This window comes from Perca fluviatilis, chromosome 10 (assembly GCF_010015445.1).
Source record: "Perca fluviatilis chromosome 10, GENO_Pfluv_1.0, whole genome shotgun sequence".
NCBI lineage: Eukaryota > Metazoa > Chordata > Actinopteri > Perciformes > Percidae > Perca > Perca fluviatilis.
This window is the reverse complement of record NC_053121.1, coordinates 4138775-4158089: the sequence shown is the minus strand read 5'-3', so window position 1 is coordinate 4158089 and position 19315 is coordinate 4138775. Positions and strand designations below refer to the sequence as shown.

At 41.1% G+C, this 19315-nt stretch overlaps 1 protein-coding gene across 1 annotated transcript in view; it reads left to right on the top strand.

The window, feature by feature from the left end:
* Positions 1-18945, top strand: part of aff2 (AF4/FMR2 family, member 2) — a 181427-nt gene extending 162482 nt beyond the window's left edge. Inside the window, exons 22-25 of the mRNA XM_039813457.1 lie at positions 1553-1646; positions 5099-5151; positions 13591-13808; positions 17608-18945. Coding sequence (XP_039669391.1) covers positions 1553-1646; positions 5099-5151; positions 13591-13808; positions 17608-17729 — 487 coding nt within the window. The 3' untranslated portion in view covers positions 17730-18945. The remainder of the gene's footprint in view (positions 1-1552; positions 1647-5098; positions 5152-13590; positions 13809-17607) is intronic.
* The last annotated feature ends 370 nt before the right edge of the window (positions 18946-19315 follow it).

The window sequence follows — 19315 nt, the reverse complement described above, 5'->3', positions numbered from 1 at the left end:
CTTTATCCACTTTAATACATCATAGATTATTCATAATATTTTGTATAATTAATATGAATATGCAAAGTAACTAAAGCTATAAAAAATAGAGAAGTAAAAAGTACAATAAGCAAGTAGGAGAAAATGAAAATACTCAATTTAAAGTACCTTACAGTTGTATTAAAGTATGGCATAGTTTTGTACGGCATATGTTGCGTTTAAATGCGTTGTAACTCGCGTCACTGGGATTGTAACGTGTATAATATTACCGAAATTACATTAGTAAAAAATCATAACACATTAAAAAGCATTTCATAATGACTTATAGTGAATATAATTCACTATAATTTTGCGTATTGAACTGTATAATTATAGTTATAAGCATTCAGAACTCTTTATAATGCTTTAAAATAATATGCATACCAGTCATTATGAAATGCTTTATAGCATTTCATAATGACTTATAAGTATCATCGTAGCACACCGTCTACCATTTTCTTTCCGGGATCATAGTGTATTATAATTCTCATACTTTTAATACATTATAATAATTGTATTTATAACTATACTTATAAGCAGAATATAACGCATTATAAATGTGCTTATTTTGCGTTCTAGAAACAGGCTTCATAGAAAGCATTACCAAATGTCCACATACAAGAAAACTGGTAATTGCCACAAATTCTCTTAACCCTCCTATTGTCCTCGGGTCAAATATGACCCATTTTCAAAAAGTTACTATATCAGAAATTTGGCTTTCTTTCTACCAAATTGTCACACAAAAAAATAACGTGGTTAGGCTCTTCACAAGTAAAATAAATAATCACTTCACTACTTCCATTGAATCTGGGTCTTTTATTCAATGTTATAGCATATGAAGAAAAGAATTGATAAGAGAACGTTGAAAAAAAGTGACAAAAATGTCGGGGAAAAAACAATAACGTCAAAATTGCGGGAAAAAAATCGACAAAGACATCGTGTAAAAGTCACTAAGAACTTTGGGAAAAGTGACAAAACATCAAAAAAAGTGACAAAAAGCTTCAAAAACGTGGTAAAAAAAAAAAAAAAACTGGGGTGAACACCGGGAAAAGAGACAAAAGCGTCCTTACGGTTTTCATTTTAAATTTGGATCCAGAAAAACTAAAAGTTGCATGGTCGACAGGAAGACAACACAAGGGCTGAATCAGTCGTTCGTACCACTTCAGAATCAGTCAGTTCTTGCATGAGGCCCATATGTACAGGAGCCTATAAAATACTCACCATGTAAAAACTATTAGAATGTAAAGCTCCTCTATGACTGCTAACACCTTTGTCTTTTTCTCAATCAGGCTCTGCTTGTGAATTTTCAATTAAATCACAAAGATGTGGATTTTTGTATTATCATACATTATACATTTCCCACACACCTTTACGTCACTCAAGTTCTTCCTAGTCCATGCGGACTCGTGGGGCGTCTTTGAAGTCCGGGTGCAATTTTGTGTGGATGACATGAAAAATAATATTAAGGATGGAGCTTTAAAAGGGGAATTTGTACAGCGGATTCATCTGCCTTCTAATGGTTTTGTTTCCATAGTAACCGCTGTCTGTCTCTGCTGTATCTGAGGATGTTCCATTTGAAGAAAGACCACGCTGTCAAGTACTCGCGGTCGCTCATGGAATACTTCAAGGTAACACACACGCAGATTAAACACACACACGCGCGCACACACACACACACACACACACACACACACACACACACACACACACACATTTGGACATGGACTTTATTTCCTCTCTCTCCTTTCATTTCCTCACTCTGTGGTTGAAAAACATGAAAAGCCAATTACAATCCCTCAAATACATTTCATATTCATTTTCATGGTGCCTGTGCATTAATTTTGCATGACGTTATTAAAATCCATTCTTTCGCTTTGATTTTAATGTATTAATTAGCTCCATCAATCATCACAGTGGATTGTTAGGGTTTAATGTGCTTGTTTTGATTAATTATGTTTAGTTTAATTAATTACTGAGGATGTCATTATCACAGTGCCGCATTTGCATTGATGGGATTGGATTCCTGGGAAGCGACTGACAGGGGGTTTAGGTGTGTGTGTGTGTGTGTGTGTGTGTGTGTTTATGTGCACAGGCTGTGTACATACAGTACATGTTGACAGACAACTGAAAGCAGTCGGAGCAGTTAGTTTTAAAAGAGAAACAGCACAAGCTCTGTAATATTTGTATCCCCATAACACATTATTGTGGATTTTAAGTGTTTGTCACCGGCATCACATACAATTTAATGTTCAGAAATGACACATACTGTATGGGCAAGTGTATGGGTGTCTCAGTGGGGATTAGCTCATGTTATATTACCATTAATATTCTAGCCATTTAGCTAAAGCCATCGTCTACAATGCTTTGTTATATAACTAATTAAATGAAAGGTTTACAGTATGTATGGAAAAGACTGCCAATGGATATTAATCATTTTATATTTCAACCTACTGTATTAGTAAAAAATTTTAAAAAATAAAATAACGTTACTTTAAAGCGCCCATATTATGCTCATTTTCAGGTTCATAATTGTATTTTGAGGTTGTACCAGAATATGGTTTAATTTTCAAAAAACACTAAATGTTTGTTGTACTGCAGCTCCTCTTTTCACCCTGTGTGTTGAGCTCTCTGTTTAAGCTACAGAGTGAGGCATCTCACTTCTATCCCATCTTTGTTGGGAGTCGCACATGCGCAGTAGCTAGGTACTGGGCTACTAGCTAGAAGCTAACGCTGCTAGTGGTTAGCCACCTCGTTCTCAATGGCAAAACACTGCTGGAACACACACGAGTTCACCCTAATCTACAAAAGAAATTGTATAGAAGTACTTACATGTCGTCGTCTGCAGGTATTCAACGCAAAGTTGGAAGTGCGCCCTCATTTAGAAGAAGTCTCCCGGCTAATCCTGCCTTGTACTGACCGAAGTTGGAGAAACAGCTAGCTGATGTGGTATTAGCTAAAGTGGTTAGCACACACCAAATGTTTCGGCCGATGATGTAGATGGCCCTGCTGATTTTGACCAGCTCACCCAGAGACTGAAGGCAGGATACATTCACAAACCCATATCTCACGCAAATGGATGTTTTTCTAAGTTTGTATGCGTGTGAAAGCACCAGAGACACAAAATAACACCCTAAATCCCAGCAAAAGTGATTTTTTCATAATATGGGCACTTTAAGGTAATTAGTTATTACTTAAAAAATAATTAGTTGAGCTTTAATGCCTTGTTTTATCACTTAAGAAATAGCTGATTGCAAAAAGCATTTTGGATAACTCTGGCACCTTTTACAGCAATGTTGATTAATGTGTGCTGATGCTGTTAAACCAAAAAATAAATAAATAGAGAAAGAGTTTGACAGTTTGTGAAATATTCTTGCTCGCTTTAAGGTAAAACATCTGCACGTATACCGTATATAATCCCCAAATAAAACCACAACTTTTCATTTTGACACTTTGGATTTTGTACAGATACAGACAAGATATAGGGCCCTATTTTAACGATCTGAAACGCAAGTATCAAACGCCAAACGCAAGCAGCTTTGTGGGCGGATCTCGGGCGCTGTTGCTATTATATAAATTACTCTTGTGCCCGACATAGGTTGGTCTGAAGTAGCTACATTAATCTTAGGTGTGGTTTGGGCGCAACATGCAATAAACCAATCAGAGTGTTATCTCACATTCCCTTTAAAAACAGCTGTGCTTTTTCCATGGTGGATTGCTATTATAAATGGCAGATTTGCTAGGTGCACGCTCTTAATACATTCATGGGCGCACGCCAGGAGCGGTTCACAGCCGAGGAGATCGACGTTTGCTATTGATTTTTCTTTTTGACAAAATGTAAATAAAGAAATTTCACAAAAACATACTTTCCAATGTTTTGGGCTCACTCTCACTGGAATCATACTCTCATCTAACTGAATCATGAGGTTATGAATGCATAGTGATATTTTTGCAATGTAGTCTAAAATTAGACCGAGATTACCTCACTATAGAAGATGCAGCTCTTCTGTCTCTCCTCTCCCGTGCTGCTGCTGCTGCTGGGGCATTTGGGTCAAGTGGCATCGGCACATGCAGTTCAACATCACATCTCCTTAAGTCCTCTAATATTTCCTCATTTATCATCAACACATCCATGATTCATGGACATTTTGTGTAAAACAAGGTCATATTTTTCCTTGTATTTATGTATGGTTTGCAAAAATGGGAACTGTTGGGTCCGTGAGATGAGAGAAGCAAAGTGTATGTGCCAAGCATGCGCCCTTAAAATAGCATCTGAATAACGCGCCACTGACTTCAGACCAGGTTTTTCCTGGTCTGTGGCGGAATTGTTTTCTGAAACTGCAAAATAGCACTGGGGAACGTTTGCGGCGGAACATACCTCCTCTTTTTGCTGAATCGCCCCCGGGAGCGCAAGTTCATTCCCTAATTTACCAACGTGAGTCTGTGGAGGGAAAAGTCCGCTCTGCGTCCGGTGCAAAATAGGAATGATACATGCGTCGGTGTACAAAGTCAATTGCACTGGGTGCAAGATAGGGCCCATAATGTTAAAGGTGCAGTAGGTAAGACTTATAAAACTAACTTTCTGTCATATTTGCTGAAACTGACCGTGTGTTCGACTAAAGCTTCATGAAGCAGGTCATTTAAAAAAAATCTGGCTCCTCTGGCACCACCTCCAGCCTGTAGTGCGATTTGCAAAAATCCACCGCTCCCTGTTCAGATCCACCAATCAGGGCCAGGGGGGTGTCTAACTGTGTGTCAATCACTGCTCATGCACACACCGTTTTGGGCTTTGCACACACCTTTAACTACCGATCTTTAGAGGTGCCGGTAGGTACATTTTGTTACCTTCAGACAGAGCCAGGCTAGCTGTTTCCCCGTTACCAGGCTTTGTGCTAAGCTACGCTAACCGTCTATTGGCTGTGGCTTCCTATTTGGTACTTGACTGACAAAATCTGTGAAATATGACTTGCAGTGCATAAGTTCTCCTTCATTCTCTAGTATTTTCCCTTGTATATACCACAACAGATACTGTAACCTATAAAAAAAAAACATGTTTTAATAAATGTGTCTTTCTGTGACCCAGAATTCAGCCAAGAGTTCCCACCAAGCACCCTCTCCCTGGAGGACCAATGGGAAGTGAGTACAAACACACACACACACACACAGTATCACCCCCCCCCCCCTTTCATTCACATAGATAATTGAGAATTTATAATTCACCGGAGCTCTGCTGCAAAATACCATGGTGCCCCTGACAGCCACTTACTCAAACAAACCCCTCAGGAAGCAAATAAAGGGATTGATTTGTTGTAGATGTAAGGAGGAGAAGACCAGAGGGGCTGCCGAGGGCTGGCTGAGAAGGAGTGATGGAGGGAGTGATGATGGATGGAGGGGGAAGAGGGGTGGAGGAGCTGTGGATGGGAAGCTAATGAGTTTGGACAGCTCTGACGCTGCACAACAGCAGGACTAAAGCTGTGTGTGTGTGTGTGTGTGTGTGTGTGTGTGTGTGTGTGTGTGTGTGTGTGCGTTCGCGTGCGTGCGCGCGGTGTGTGTGAGTCAGGCACAAGTCGTTGGGTCAGCGAGGGTCAAGGCCACATCACAGACATTACATCACTGCCAGAGCCACACACAGACCCAGCTGTGCAGCAGTTTGTACTAACATGACTGATGTTACTATACAGTGAATATCAGAAATGCCACACACTCTCTCACAGTTTATACCTTTTATAGCTGTAAGGCCTGAAATTATCATTGCTTTGTTGTATTTAATATAGTTCCCTGCGAAGTCAACAAAAGACTTATTTAGTTGGACTAATTTTCACCATAATTAATGTGCAGCATTATAAACATTAACATAGTGTATCATGGCTAATTTAGTTGTGATACACTGGTTTTACTATAAACTGATAGGAACAAGTGGTAGCCTCTGTCTCATGTATCTCTGTGCGTTTACGTGCAGTTGTAAAACCTGATTATATTCAGGTTATATCCGGTTTCTCAAACGCCATGTAAACACCTTACCCCAGCTTAAATCAGAATCTCACACCCGGTTAACAGACCTAGATAACTCCTTTAGTAACCAGGATATTCGTGCATGTATACACCTCGACCGGGGAGAGCTCGGGTTACCCGTCTGCGCATGCTCCATGGGTTATAACTGCCCCTCCCCACTCCGCTGCAGTGGTTTTTGACCCAGAAATAGAAGAGAGCAGTTGAAAGCAACCGCGCCAAAACAACACCAACAACACGAGCTTTAAACCTTTAAACCTACTGAGGACTTTGCCACGGCAGGTACTATCAACAAGACCCCAAAAGAGGGGCAACCTCTAGCTCATAGAGTGTGCGCCCCATGTAGGCAAAGACCTTGGCAGCGGCCAGGGTTCGAATCTGACCCGCGGCCCTTTGTTGCATGTTGGTCCCCCTTTCTCTCCCCTTTCCTGTCTTCAAGCTATCCTGTTAGTTAAAGGCCATAAAAGCCCCCCAAAAAATCTTTAAAAAATAAAATAGAAGACCCCAAAAGTCATCCATGTTCTCCCCGCTTTCCAAGTTGTTGTGATTTGGACAGAGGTCAACTGGAAGAAAAAGCCTTATTCCGACAGGTTGGCATAGATTACCGGTAGAGTTACTTTAGTCATTCTTCCCATTCTTCCCCGCTTATGTATGCGGGTAAAACTGGCATAACCCGGTTATTCCTTAAAGTGATGGTTCGGAGTAATTCACCCTAGGGTCCTAAGCACTCGTCTTACAGCAGCAGCAACAACAACAGCAGAGAGCAGAAGCCAGCAGGCAAGTGTTATTTACATAAACTTCTGGTGTACTTACAAACTTTCCAATCCATCGTTTTATGAGAGCATAACCTATTTGTACTACTTGTAGACGTTTGGTATCATTTCGGGCATTATTAGTGGGGTAACTTACGAGATACAAACGTGGGTCCATTAGCCCCTGCGCTAAGCTATTCAGCTGATAACGCTACTCTAGCTAACTCTCCCAATGTTCGACCCAGGTGAAAAAAGCTTCTGGGGGGGTGTTTGGCTCGAGGCCATGGTGCAAAGGACCCTAGGGTGAATTACTCCGAACCATCACTTTAAAGGCACACTATGCAAGATTTGTACCTTAATACAACAGCTTCAAAGTCATTTTGATGGTAAACAAAGTCGTAGTAGGGCGAATCATCCCGATAGCAAAGCAGGGGGGGGGACGCCGCTGGCAAAACCAACCATGCAGGTTTGAGAGGTGGCGCCGGTTTGAGAGGTGGCGCCCCGCCAAATCTCACAAGAATCACGACTTGCCTTACGGCACGACGTCACATACATCAACAATATGGAGTTATATTCCTATCTTTAATCAAGAGCGCATTCTTTCAATTTGAGAGCATTTCTCACTGATATTACGTTCAGATTTTGTAATAATTTCCCTCAAAACCTTGCTCTCACACTCAAATAGTCACTGCTCGCGCTTGGATTTGCTCTGCTTGTGCTCAAAGTTTGTGCTCGCGTTTGGATTTTCTCTGCTTGTGCTCAAAGTTTGTGCTCGCGCTTGGATTTGCTCTGCTTGCACTCAAACTTTCTGCTTGGACTCAGATATGTTGTTGTTTGGACAGATTTCCTGCTCTCAGCTTTGAACCTTCTCCTCGCACTCAGGCTGATTCTGCTCACTTGCAAAGTTTCTGCTCTCGGATTTCTCCTGCGCGCTTGGATTTTTTGTGTGTTATAACCCTATCAAAAGTCAACAACCAATAGAATGCCAGCTGTAGTGTTGACCAATGAAATGATCCCAACCCCGTTGAGGGTGCGTTCACTTTACTTTAGAACGTCTGTTGAGGGCGGCTGCACTGTAACCTGACTGTAACCAAGTTTATATATCCCGCACCGTTTATAGCTTTATTATAAGTATATGTCAACAATGTGCACAGAATGGACACGACTTTCACCTGCACCCGTCAGGAAACGGGAGAAAGCTTTGAAGTGGGACCGTATGAAGTTATGTCCACAACTAGAGGGTGAGTAACATAATTTAAGCACATAGCTAGCTAGCTAGCATATGGCCTAGCTTGATGTCCAGAAACAAATAGAGGTGGTTTAATGTACCTAAACAATGATCAATGATTACCAAATTTCTCTCTCATATTGCTCCTCATAACCACTGAAAACTGTCAAAAAAATCTAACCCAAAGTCCAATTATTATGGACGTTATGTGACTGATAACTGATTGATATCTGATTGATCATTGTTTAGGTACATTAAGTTACCACGTTAAGCTTTTTCACGTTAAGCGTTAGAATGTCCCGGCTGCTGTTGAGGGAAACTGTAGTCTATAACTTCCTGAGCGACTGATCGTCCATTTTTGCCCCCTTTACATAATAAATATGGCTATGAAATGGAACATGAAATACATAAATGAGGCAATACATATATATGCATTAGTCATTATAGTTCAATAGCCTAAATACATATGTTTTACTTATATTTATTTCCGGGGACTTTTATTTATTCCGTCTATTTATATGCACGTTATATTCAAAGGAAGTTTAGTTATCTCACAGGCTCAGACTAAAAGCAGCAGCAAGCCTGCCTGACATCAGTGCATAGCATACTGCAAAGTAAATAAAATATGAATAAATCACGAGCGCGGTAGATTCCCAGGTCAGCTAGAGCGGATAACGCAGCTCTGCAGACGGACCAGAGTCAGTCAGCACCAGGGAGTGAACCGCGGGGACCAAGCTCACAGGGCTGGTAGCTAGCTGCTAGCTAGCTGCAGCAGCTAATATTAGAATATTAGACCCAGCACCGGAGGTCTGATCCCCATGATTTAAAACGAAAATCAAATAACCATTTGTTTTTTAATACCTGTTTATGAAATGAAAATCAAATGAACGAAAAAGTACACGGACCCAGTCTGTTAAGTACAATTTCACCACTAATAAAACAGATCTAGAGATGATATGCTTTATTTGCAACTTAAATGTAATTTTTTTAATTAATACAAAGCAAACTGAGCAGAAAGAACAAGTATTTTGTTGGTTTGTTTCTCTTCTTCCAGGTGTGACTGAAGTACCCGTTGAGCTGCATCAAAGCTGCACTATGTGCATGGACCTGTGCCAGTCAGCACATCACTCACCTGTGTGCAGAGGACAGGCAGCAGTAGCACAAACCAAGAAGGTTGGCAAGTCTGATAATAATGCAATTGTAAAAATAATAATAATATAATAGTAAAATCATGTTACATACACTTATGTTTCTTGCTTAAATTCACAGGGTGCACAACCAGGCCTGGGAGAGAAAATTACTGATGTCCACAAAACCAAATCAGAGAAGGTAAGGTAAGATAGTAATGATGTTAAAGCAACCTATGTACACCTAATATATTATGTGTTGATGTCTATGAATCTGTCTTTAATAGGAGCATACTATACAAAGACAACCGTGGAGAGTTCCTGGATCGGTCTGTCCTCAAAGTGCCAGAGATCTACAAGGACTTCACCCTTTTCTGCACCATCAGCGTATAATCAAAGTGATAAAAGAGAGAACAAATTATTGTTTTCTCTGTTGACATGAATAGGTGCCTGTAATGTCTGTCCATATATTCAATCAATTCAATAAATGTTGATAAGTATCACTGCTATTTCTTAAATCATTGTAGTTTTTCAGAGCAATAAGATACAGATTATTAAAACCATGTTCACATTTGCAACAAATTAAAACCCTGATCAAGGCAAATTGTTTTTTCATGTTCCATAACATTTATAAAAAAAAAACAGTACAATTAAATTTACCAGAGCTGACACTTGGTAAATAGCTTTAATTTACCTTGTCAAAACAATGAGTAATTCATAACAAATTGCACAATATTTGACACGAAACCTTAAAAGTGTATGGTTCATACTACGGTGAAGCAGTACAATGTGCCTATAGGATTTACTGTAGCAGGAACATTGATATTGGCAAACAGATGACCCAGGTTCAGGTGAGTTTGTGAGCAGGGTTATGAATAAAGATAAGATAGGCCTAGTGTTCACAAGAGGGATGATTCAGGTATGGCAACACAAATTAAGAATAATTCAATTAAATAGGAGGTATGTACAACTAGTAGAAGATAAATTAACTATACAAGAGCAATTAAGGTAAAGTTAGGGTGGGCGCAAGCTAAAGTATTTCAATAAGACGGAGTCAAGTCAACAGTGTACACCAGAATAATATACTGTGATTAAGTAATGATACTTACTTGTCTGTACTAATATAACACAAAAAATAATACAGTGTTTGATGCAGTATGGAGAACAACCAAGTCCCATATGAACCCAAGAGACTTTAAGTGCAGCTGTTGATGATGTTCACTACAAACAAAACTTGCGATGGTTGTGTCTGTCGCCCGTCTAAAAGTGGGGTTTGGGGCAAAGTGTTTTTTTTTTTGGCAGGCCCCCCCGAAAGAAGGGAAAAGAAAAAAAAGGTTTTTTTTTGCCACCCACCCGCCAAAAAAAGTAGATCTAGAGCAGATGGTTGTAGTCTGTAGCCAGCGTACAGTGTAGGTAGATCTGGAGCAGATGGTTGTAGTCTGTAGCCAGTCATACAGTAGGTAGATCTGGAGCAGATGGTTGTAGTCTGTAGTCAGCCATACAGTAGGTAGATCTGGAGCAGATGGTTGTAGTCTGTAGCAAGCCGTACAGCAGGTAGATCTGGAGTAGCAGGGTGAATTCTAGCTATCATGGGTTGGTGATATGACACACAGATCAACAGGGGTCAAACCCCTCAGCCCCACCTGGATGAAAAGAAAGTAAAACAAAATACTTGTTTTTTCAGTTCAGTTTGCTTTGTATTAATTAAACAAATAACTACTTTAAGGAGCAAATAAGAAACCATATCATTTCTAGATCTGTTTTATTATAGTGATAAAATTGAACTTAACATTACGTTTTATACAGATTGCTATGAATCTATTTTCAAACTAATGTTATATGAAGGAATGAGGACTAAATTCTGATGAACAACACCAAAACAGTGATGCTAAAACTGACACAAACAATCCAGTTTCTTGTGTTCTTTCAGTTATATTACAGTTTATGTTTTACTACTGGCTCTAACATGAAATTAGCCAAATCCCAGGAACATGGTTAACCAAACGAGGAAAAAATACAAAGTAGGGTCATCACATATACACACACTGTCCGTCTGTATGCGTCTCAATCTAGCTAGCTATACAATAAAGAACATGTATTTGTTTATGGACATCAAGCTAGGCTATATGCTAGCGCCATATGCTAGCTAGCTAGCTAGGTGCTTAAGTTATGTTACTCACCCTCGTAGTTGTGGACATAACTTCACCGTCCCACTTCAAAGCTTTCTCCCGTTTCCTGACGGGTGCAGGTGAAATCGTCGACCATTCTGTGCACATTGTTGACATATACTTATAATAAAGCTATATAGGGCGCGGGGATATATAAACTTGGTTACAGTCAGGTTACAGTGCAGCCGCCCTCAACAGACGTTCTAAAGTAAAGTGAACGCACCCTCAACGGGGTTGGGATCATTTCATTGGTCAACACTACAGCTAGCATTCTATTGGTTGTTGACTTTTGATAGGGTTATAACACACAAAAATCCAAGCGGCCAGGAGAAATCCGAGCAGAAACTTTGCAAGTGAGCAGAATCAGCCTGAGTCGAGGAGAAGGTTCAAAGCTGAGAGCAGGAAATCTGTCCAAACAACAACATATCTGAGTCCAAGCAGAAAGTTTGAGTGCAAGCAGAGCAAATCCAAGCGCGAGCACAAACTTTGAGCACAAGCAGAGAAAATCCAAGCGCGAGCACAAACTTTGAGCACAAGCAGAGAAAATCCAAGCGCGAGCACAAACTTTGAGCACAAGCAGAGAAAATCCAAGCGCGAGCACAAACTTTGAGCACAAGCAGAGCAAATCCAAGCGCGAGCAGTGACTATTTGAGTGTGAGAGCAAGGTTTTGAGGGAAATTATTACAAAATCTGAACGTAATATCAGTGAGAAATGCTCTCAAATTGAAAGAATGCGCTCTTGATTAAAGATAGGAATATAACTCCATACAACAACATATAAGAAGCAGCCTCTATGGAAGACACTAGCACGCATTACAGACGTGAATCACGGCAGAGTCGACGAAGAAAACGAAGAAAGCGCGGTTGGAAGAGTCAAGGAAAAGAAAACGAGAAACTGACCGCGTGAGGTACCGGACAAGAGTCCCACTCAGTCAGGCTTTCACTCGTTGGCGAGAGCTGAAAAGCAGCAAAGGTAACGTTAAATACAAATACTCCACAGCGACTCTAGGGGTCACTGTTTGAAAAAACTGGAAACTGCATAGTATGTCTTTAACCGAGGCAAGACCATACCCCTGTTACTGCTGTGCATTAAACCCACTGTGTGGTTGTTTTAGTGCTAGCATGCCACAAAGTAAAAGTTGCACTAATCAATGAATTAAAAAAATATGTTAAAAGTAACATAAACTCACCCTACAGATAATTACCTCCAACTCTGCAGTTCCTCTCAGCTTTACGGAGCGTTTTAGAGCCCTTAAGCTGATTTTTTTGGTTTGATGGGCACATTTCCTCTCTTGGTTCAGTCTCACTGCTCCCATCAAATTTGTAGCAGCAGGCAGCTGTTGACGGTAGAAAAGCTCTAAAAACCCACTATACTGTACTGTACAGTACCGGCCCAGCCCTAGTCTTGCATTGCCAGACTAATCTCCAAAGCGCTGTGTCAGCGCTGCAGAATGGTCTGGCTACACCACTTATTCTGGGATTTAAAAAAAAGCAAAAACGCTCTGGCTTGTTTGTATTTCTTTAAACCAATCACAACCGTTCTGGGCGGCATTAAGCCCCGATAGTGGAGATCCCAGCAATGTACATCTGTTGAGCCAGATTAGCCAAAAACCAACAGCAGACAAAGGAAGCGACTGGTGAACACACAAAAAAAGGAGACTTAATATTAAACTTGATATTGTGATCTGATGGCTATAACCATGACTCCAAAAGAAGGCTAATGTTGGTCCGTTTCTGCTGGATGTGTAAGTGATTACGAACGCATTCATCATAACAACTTTATAAGATGATAATATGTCAGCTTGTTCCACTGCCCCCAAGTGGTCAAAATAAAATCAATAAATGCAGCTTTAATACCACATTTTCTATTAAACTTTCTGCTTCCTTTTACAAGTATGTAAGTGCTTCTTATCCCTAGGGCTTCTTTTACTTTCCACCTTGTTCTTTTCTGAAGAGGACAAATGTTTTTTTTTCTCCTTCAGCCTCTTCCCTCTTACCTGTTCCCACTTAAAAATAATGCTTTTCTTGTTTTGTGCTGTTGACAGCACTTTTTAGCAGTCGTATCTTTAAAAATAGAAAACTAATAAAGGCAGTATTCAGCAGACACATCCTTAATGCCAGTAAGTCTGTTTGGAAAATATGTTACAACTAAACTCTTGGCTGACAGACTCCAGTGCACACTTTCCTCTTTGTATGTTATCATGTAACTCCAAAGCCATTCCAGCATACAGAAGCTCCCTGTTTAATTCTCTTGGTGTTACTGGGACTCACTGGCTCTCTGTATTTTGCAGGGTCAATGGGACTCCATCCCCCCTCTCACTCTGCCCCTCCCCAGCCAGCAGCGGCGGTGGAGGAGGAGGATCTGGAGGCACCCTGGGCTCGTCAGGAAGTGTGGCTATTCCCCAACGGATTCACCACATGGCCGCCAGTCACGTTAACATCACCAACAACATCCTGCGGAGCTATGAACACTGGGAGACGGCTGACAGACTGGCCACTGACAGCAAAGGTAGGACAACAGTTGACAAATGACTTAACATGTAGCCTACCGTACTAAACTTTGGTTTCTTCTTCTGCAATAGTAAAACTTTTTTTTAACACCCACCTGACAGCAGGTGTAAATGCTTTTATAAACTGTCTATTTTCCCAGTCACGATCAGTAGCCAGATTTAAGTCTAAAGAAATGTTGATTCATATCGCCAAGTATGTAAATGAAAGTACTAGTGACAGTTTACATGCTAAAAACCAGGTTGAAAACAGAACTGTAACACTGTAAAAATATATAATAATTCTAATGGCAAGGGGTGTAGAGGAATTATGAGTTTTTCCTCACATGTTGAGAAGTAGTAGTCAGACATGAAATAGTCCCTGCTTATCTGGCTCCACTAATCTTGCAAATAGTCATTATATCAAAAACCTTTCCATGCTATAGGCTACTCTGACCTAATGCACCTTTAAAGGAACACGCCGACTTATTGGGAATTTAGCTTATTCACCATAACCTCCAGAGTTAGACCAGTCCATACATACCCTTCTCATCTCCGTGCGTGCTGTAAAGCTGTCTGACGGCTCCAGCGGCATCAGCCCATCACAGAACATGCAGGTGAATGGTTCCAGTAATCCTACTGCTCCCAATAAGAGACAAAATAACGCCAACATGTTCCTATTTACATGTTGTGATTTGTAGAGTCACAGCGTGTACAAAAAACAACGTAACATGAGACACAGCCATCTTCTAACCGTAAACAAACCGGGAACTATATTCTCAGGTGGAAGAATATAGTACTTGGGCAGAGAGATATGCTCGCAGAAAGCCTGTCTGAGAATATAGTTCCCGGTTTGTTTACGGTTAGGATGGCTGTGTCTCATGTTACGTTGTTTTTTGTACACGCAGTGACTCTACAAATCACAACATGTAAACAGGAACATGTTGGCGTTATTTTGTCACTTTTGTCACAATTGGGAGCAGTAGGCTAGTTGGAACCAGTTACCTGCAGGATCTGTGCTGGGCTAAGCTAATGCTGGAGCCGTCAGACAGCGTTACAGCACGCACGGAGATGAGAAGGGTATGTATCGACTTGACTTACTCTGGGGGTTACGGTGAATAAGCTAAATTCCCAATAAGTCGGCGTGTTCCTTTGAAGCGTCACTGAATTCTTCTTTTCACCTAAGTATAAAAGTTCGGTATTTATGGAATGGACCACCGGAGGAAAATAAGAATTTTTTTATTCTTTGCTGAGGGGAGGGTCATCCAACATTTTTTTGTCCGGGGGGGGGGGTTACCCAACTTTTGTATTCATAGAAACCGCAAAAGTTCAAGTCTCGGCCCTCCTTCGCTACCAGATGGGTCTGACCCATGAGTTTGACTGTGGGGCACAGGGAGCACTGAAACGGGTAATTGCATTGTTCAAAAAATGAGTGGAATAATAAAACGTCTGGCATGACCAGATATTTTATAAATATCTTAGCTAAGTAACACAAAACAACTAAATGGTGGTAGGTAATACATCTGATTTCATATACTGCTTTAGTAATGCCACATTTGATGTCAGCTTACTAATTGATTGCGGGTTTTGTGTAGATTTGGACTTTTATACGTTTATTCCAATTTGTTTAAACGGCGAAGTGGAGGAAGCCTAGTGACGAGTCCATAGCAACCAGTTTGTGTGTTGAATGTTACCCAGAGTGCTTTGCTGAATGGTCTCAATGTTTTATTGTTTTATTTCAGGTGAATACTAGTTTACTAGAGGAGTAACTTAGTATTTGAAGTAATGCAGGAAGTGTACATTTAGTTTCCATACTTATTGTGTTTCCACAACGTTAGTGAATAAATCTACTGAAATGGCCCCCACACCATAACAGAGGAGTCAGATGAGAAAGCAGAGGTTTAGTCACGTATGTCATTGCTGTAAAAAAACAATGGGAATCGTTATGTCTTTGCCAAGCGCAAACCAGTGCAGAAGGTATAATACATGTTGGGGGAGGGTCATGCCTTTTTTCCAAATCGTTTTGGAGGGTCATAGAAAAATGATTACTGGCGAGGGGAGGGTCATGTCTTTTTTGACTGAAGGTCCCAAAACTCCTTCGGTGGCCCCTTAAATAAATAATGAACAGTCCCTTAGTTGTCCAACCACCATCACTGTATATGTTGTTCCACTAGATTTACCAATAGCCACTAGTTCACATTTCCCCTGGTATGAGAAACTTTTCCTGAATTACGTCCCTTGACCTGTCTTACCAAAGAAAAGGAAGTGGTTTCAAGCCTGATTTATGGTTCTGCATTGAATCTACGGCGTAGGTACAACCAGTAGGTACACATAGATACAAACCCTACGCTGTAGCCTGGCGTGCACCTCTCCAGAAATGTAACTTCACGTTGCGGCGACGCAAGCCACAACAACTGTGATTGGTCCGCTTGGCCATGGCTTGGTGGCGTCACATTTCCCCCTACTAATTTCCGGGTTCTCCTTCTCCGTGAACAACATGAAATGAGAAGAGGGTTAACTTTTCCTGCTACATTTTTCCTACCGTGGTCAGAAAGCACAACAGAGACACTCGCTCCGGAGCTAATTCCCGTCGCTCTCTTAGTAGCATTACCACACTCTCCCCATGCACACACACATACCGGCTCTGCTAGGATACGCTGGATCGACGCAGACACACCGCCGCACAAGTATTAATCCTTACCTGCACCCACGCACTCAACACAGCCCTCTCTTATATTCACTTTTGTCTAAACATCACCGGCTAACATCATCAACAACAAACAGCTGACGTGTGAAACTAAGGCTGTGTCTCAAACCGCACACTTCTGTCAGTATATTGCTAATGTGCACTGACCACTTACTGCCGTAGTGCCCACTTTGGATGGTTAGTGTTGTCCCAAACGGAAACACTTATGTTAAAACACTTAACGGGCGGTTGGCTCGCCCTGCCGCCTCTGAAAATCTGACGAAAATCTATTAAACTGACCTTTGTCGATCTGAAATGAAGACAGATTCAGCAACTGCACGGCCTATTTCTCGCTTAAAATGTTTTCAGAAACACGTTTCGGTGAACTATTTTCGTAAAGTACGAGATCGTATTCTGAACGAGCCGCCATTATACTCCGTTGTGAAATCCGGGAGAAGCCAGACCCATGTGACGCATTCGTCCAATCAGCTGCCGGTCAACGTCCCTGGTCCCTCACCGTTCCGCTGCGTAGTCCAGATGGCGCCCATTTAGTGCGTGTAATGTCCATCGTTCCACACTGAACTTTTTGACCGTTTTTAGGGGGTCATCCGGGTACTTTCAGTGCACTGACTTTTTGCGTTATCTACACTATATACTTAAAACTAAGTGCTTGAAGTGTGCAAGTAGGCGGTTTGAGACACAGCCTAACTAGCATGTTGCTATCACTGGCAGCAACCCACCAAGCAACAGCCAAACAATTACCCTCAGCTACCTCCTTAAGCTAACTAGCATGCTAACAGCGTGTCAAACTAACTAGCATAATGCCTGAGCCACCAAATAAACCAAACAACAATGTGTTAAGCTAACTAGCATGCGAAAAAGCAGGTTAAGCTAACTATCATGCCGCCCTGGGCCACCACTTATACTTTTATTAGTTTGATTATTAGTCATACCGACGTCATTTGTGGAAAGTGTTGTAAACCAAGTTCTAATAGTTTCAAGGTTCGGATGAATGATTGACCTGACTTTGTCTCTTGTCTCTAACACCAAAACTGTGGTATTGTTTTTCATTTCAGGCCAAGCAGCAGCAGATATAACCCTCAGTAACTGTGGCTCTCCCCCCCCCCTCCTTGCAGAGTTCTTCCAGGAGCTGGACTCGGCAATGGAGCCGTTGAGTCAGCAGAGCAGCATGACAGAGCTGGTCCGACACATCAGGCAGGGACTGCACTGGCTCCGCTTAGAGGCTCACCTGCTGTAAGGACTGGACCAGAGCCAAAATATAAAAAAAAAAGAAAAGAAAAAGAAATGGGCCTGGGAGGTAGAACTGGCTTAACAAGTGAGATAAGACTCCTGACGATGCTTCAGATCCCACTGGGATCCTTCAAATGACCCGACACCACCCATAATCATGTAACGGCATAGATTGGGTGGATTAATTGGCCTGAAATTCACCTGCAATTAGGACTGAACAGTAATTAAGTTTGGGAATTTTAACTGTGAATCACCGAATACAAATGAGCACATTAAAAAGTTGGCTGATGCTGCTTTTTGGAGCAACTGAATATCAGCGCAGGTAGCTTAAATTCCTAAAGCGACAATAGATGTTACAAGCCTCCCTGTGTCCCTGAATAGAAATAGGAAGCAGAGACGAAAGGTAAAAAAAAACCCCGACAAGGTATATTTTCAAAAATATATGCTAGAGGCTGATCTGATTAAGGAGGCCGAAAGCAAGGAAGGAGCTCGACAGAGGCTCATCTGCTCCAGCAGTGGCCTAGAAACTTGTCTGTGATTGGGACTAGAATTAAAGCCTCCGGCTGATATTGATCCAAGTGGAGTACAGGTCCAATCAATTAGATAAGGGCCACGCCGGTAAAGGAAGGAGGCTCAGCTACCACTAGAGCTGAATCAATGGAGGCTGACGTTTCAGTCAGAAGCTAAAAGCTGCTGAACCTGAGCCTCTGTTTTGTATTCTATTAGTAATTTAAAAACACATAGTAATCAGCCACAGGGATACAAAATGGCTTCTGAAGAGTGACTTCTGAAAAGTCAGACAATGTGGTTAACAGGTCTGTTCAATTTTTCATTTTTAAAATTATAATCCTTAAGACTTTCATCATATGAAACTCAATTTTTGATTTTAGTTATGGCTGCCATTCATTCTGCTATGGCCATTGAATGCACTCGTTAGTAACCGTCCATTAAGTAGTTTCAGTTGTCAGTGGCGGAGTCCGCCATTCCTGCACTGGATTTGAATGGCGTACACATGCGGTAGGGATTCACAGGAAATGCACAGGATAAAATTTAGAAGACCAAAGATGGTGCTTGCATAAAAAAGCAGAGCAGCTGGTCGTGGGCATTTTAAAGAGGAAATTTTATAAAAGTAACTGTGTGCACATCCCACCTTCTGGCAGGTGCAGGACAAATGAAAGTACTTAAAACAAAAAACAAATGTAACGTCCGCGACACTGCTTTAAACTCCCATATTTAATATAAATGCAATGTTTCGACCCTGCTGGGTCTTCTTCAGGCTTTCTCTTTATATTAAATATGGGAGTTTAAAGCAGTGTTGCGGACATTACATTTTTTTTTCATTTTAAAGAGGAAACATATTTGTGTCTGTGCAAGTAATAGCGATAAATAAGACGATGCAAATGATGCGATGTAAACAGATACACAAGTTGCTCTTATTCTTCTGTAGTATTTCTGACAGAGTAGCTGCTCAAAGCTCTTTTCCTGCCCCAGTGATCAATAAACGATTCATTTCGAAATTCTATGATTAGCAATATTAAGCCATTCTTAGTGTTACTGCCAGTAACCACAGGTGTCACTAAATCAATCGGAAGT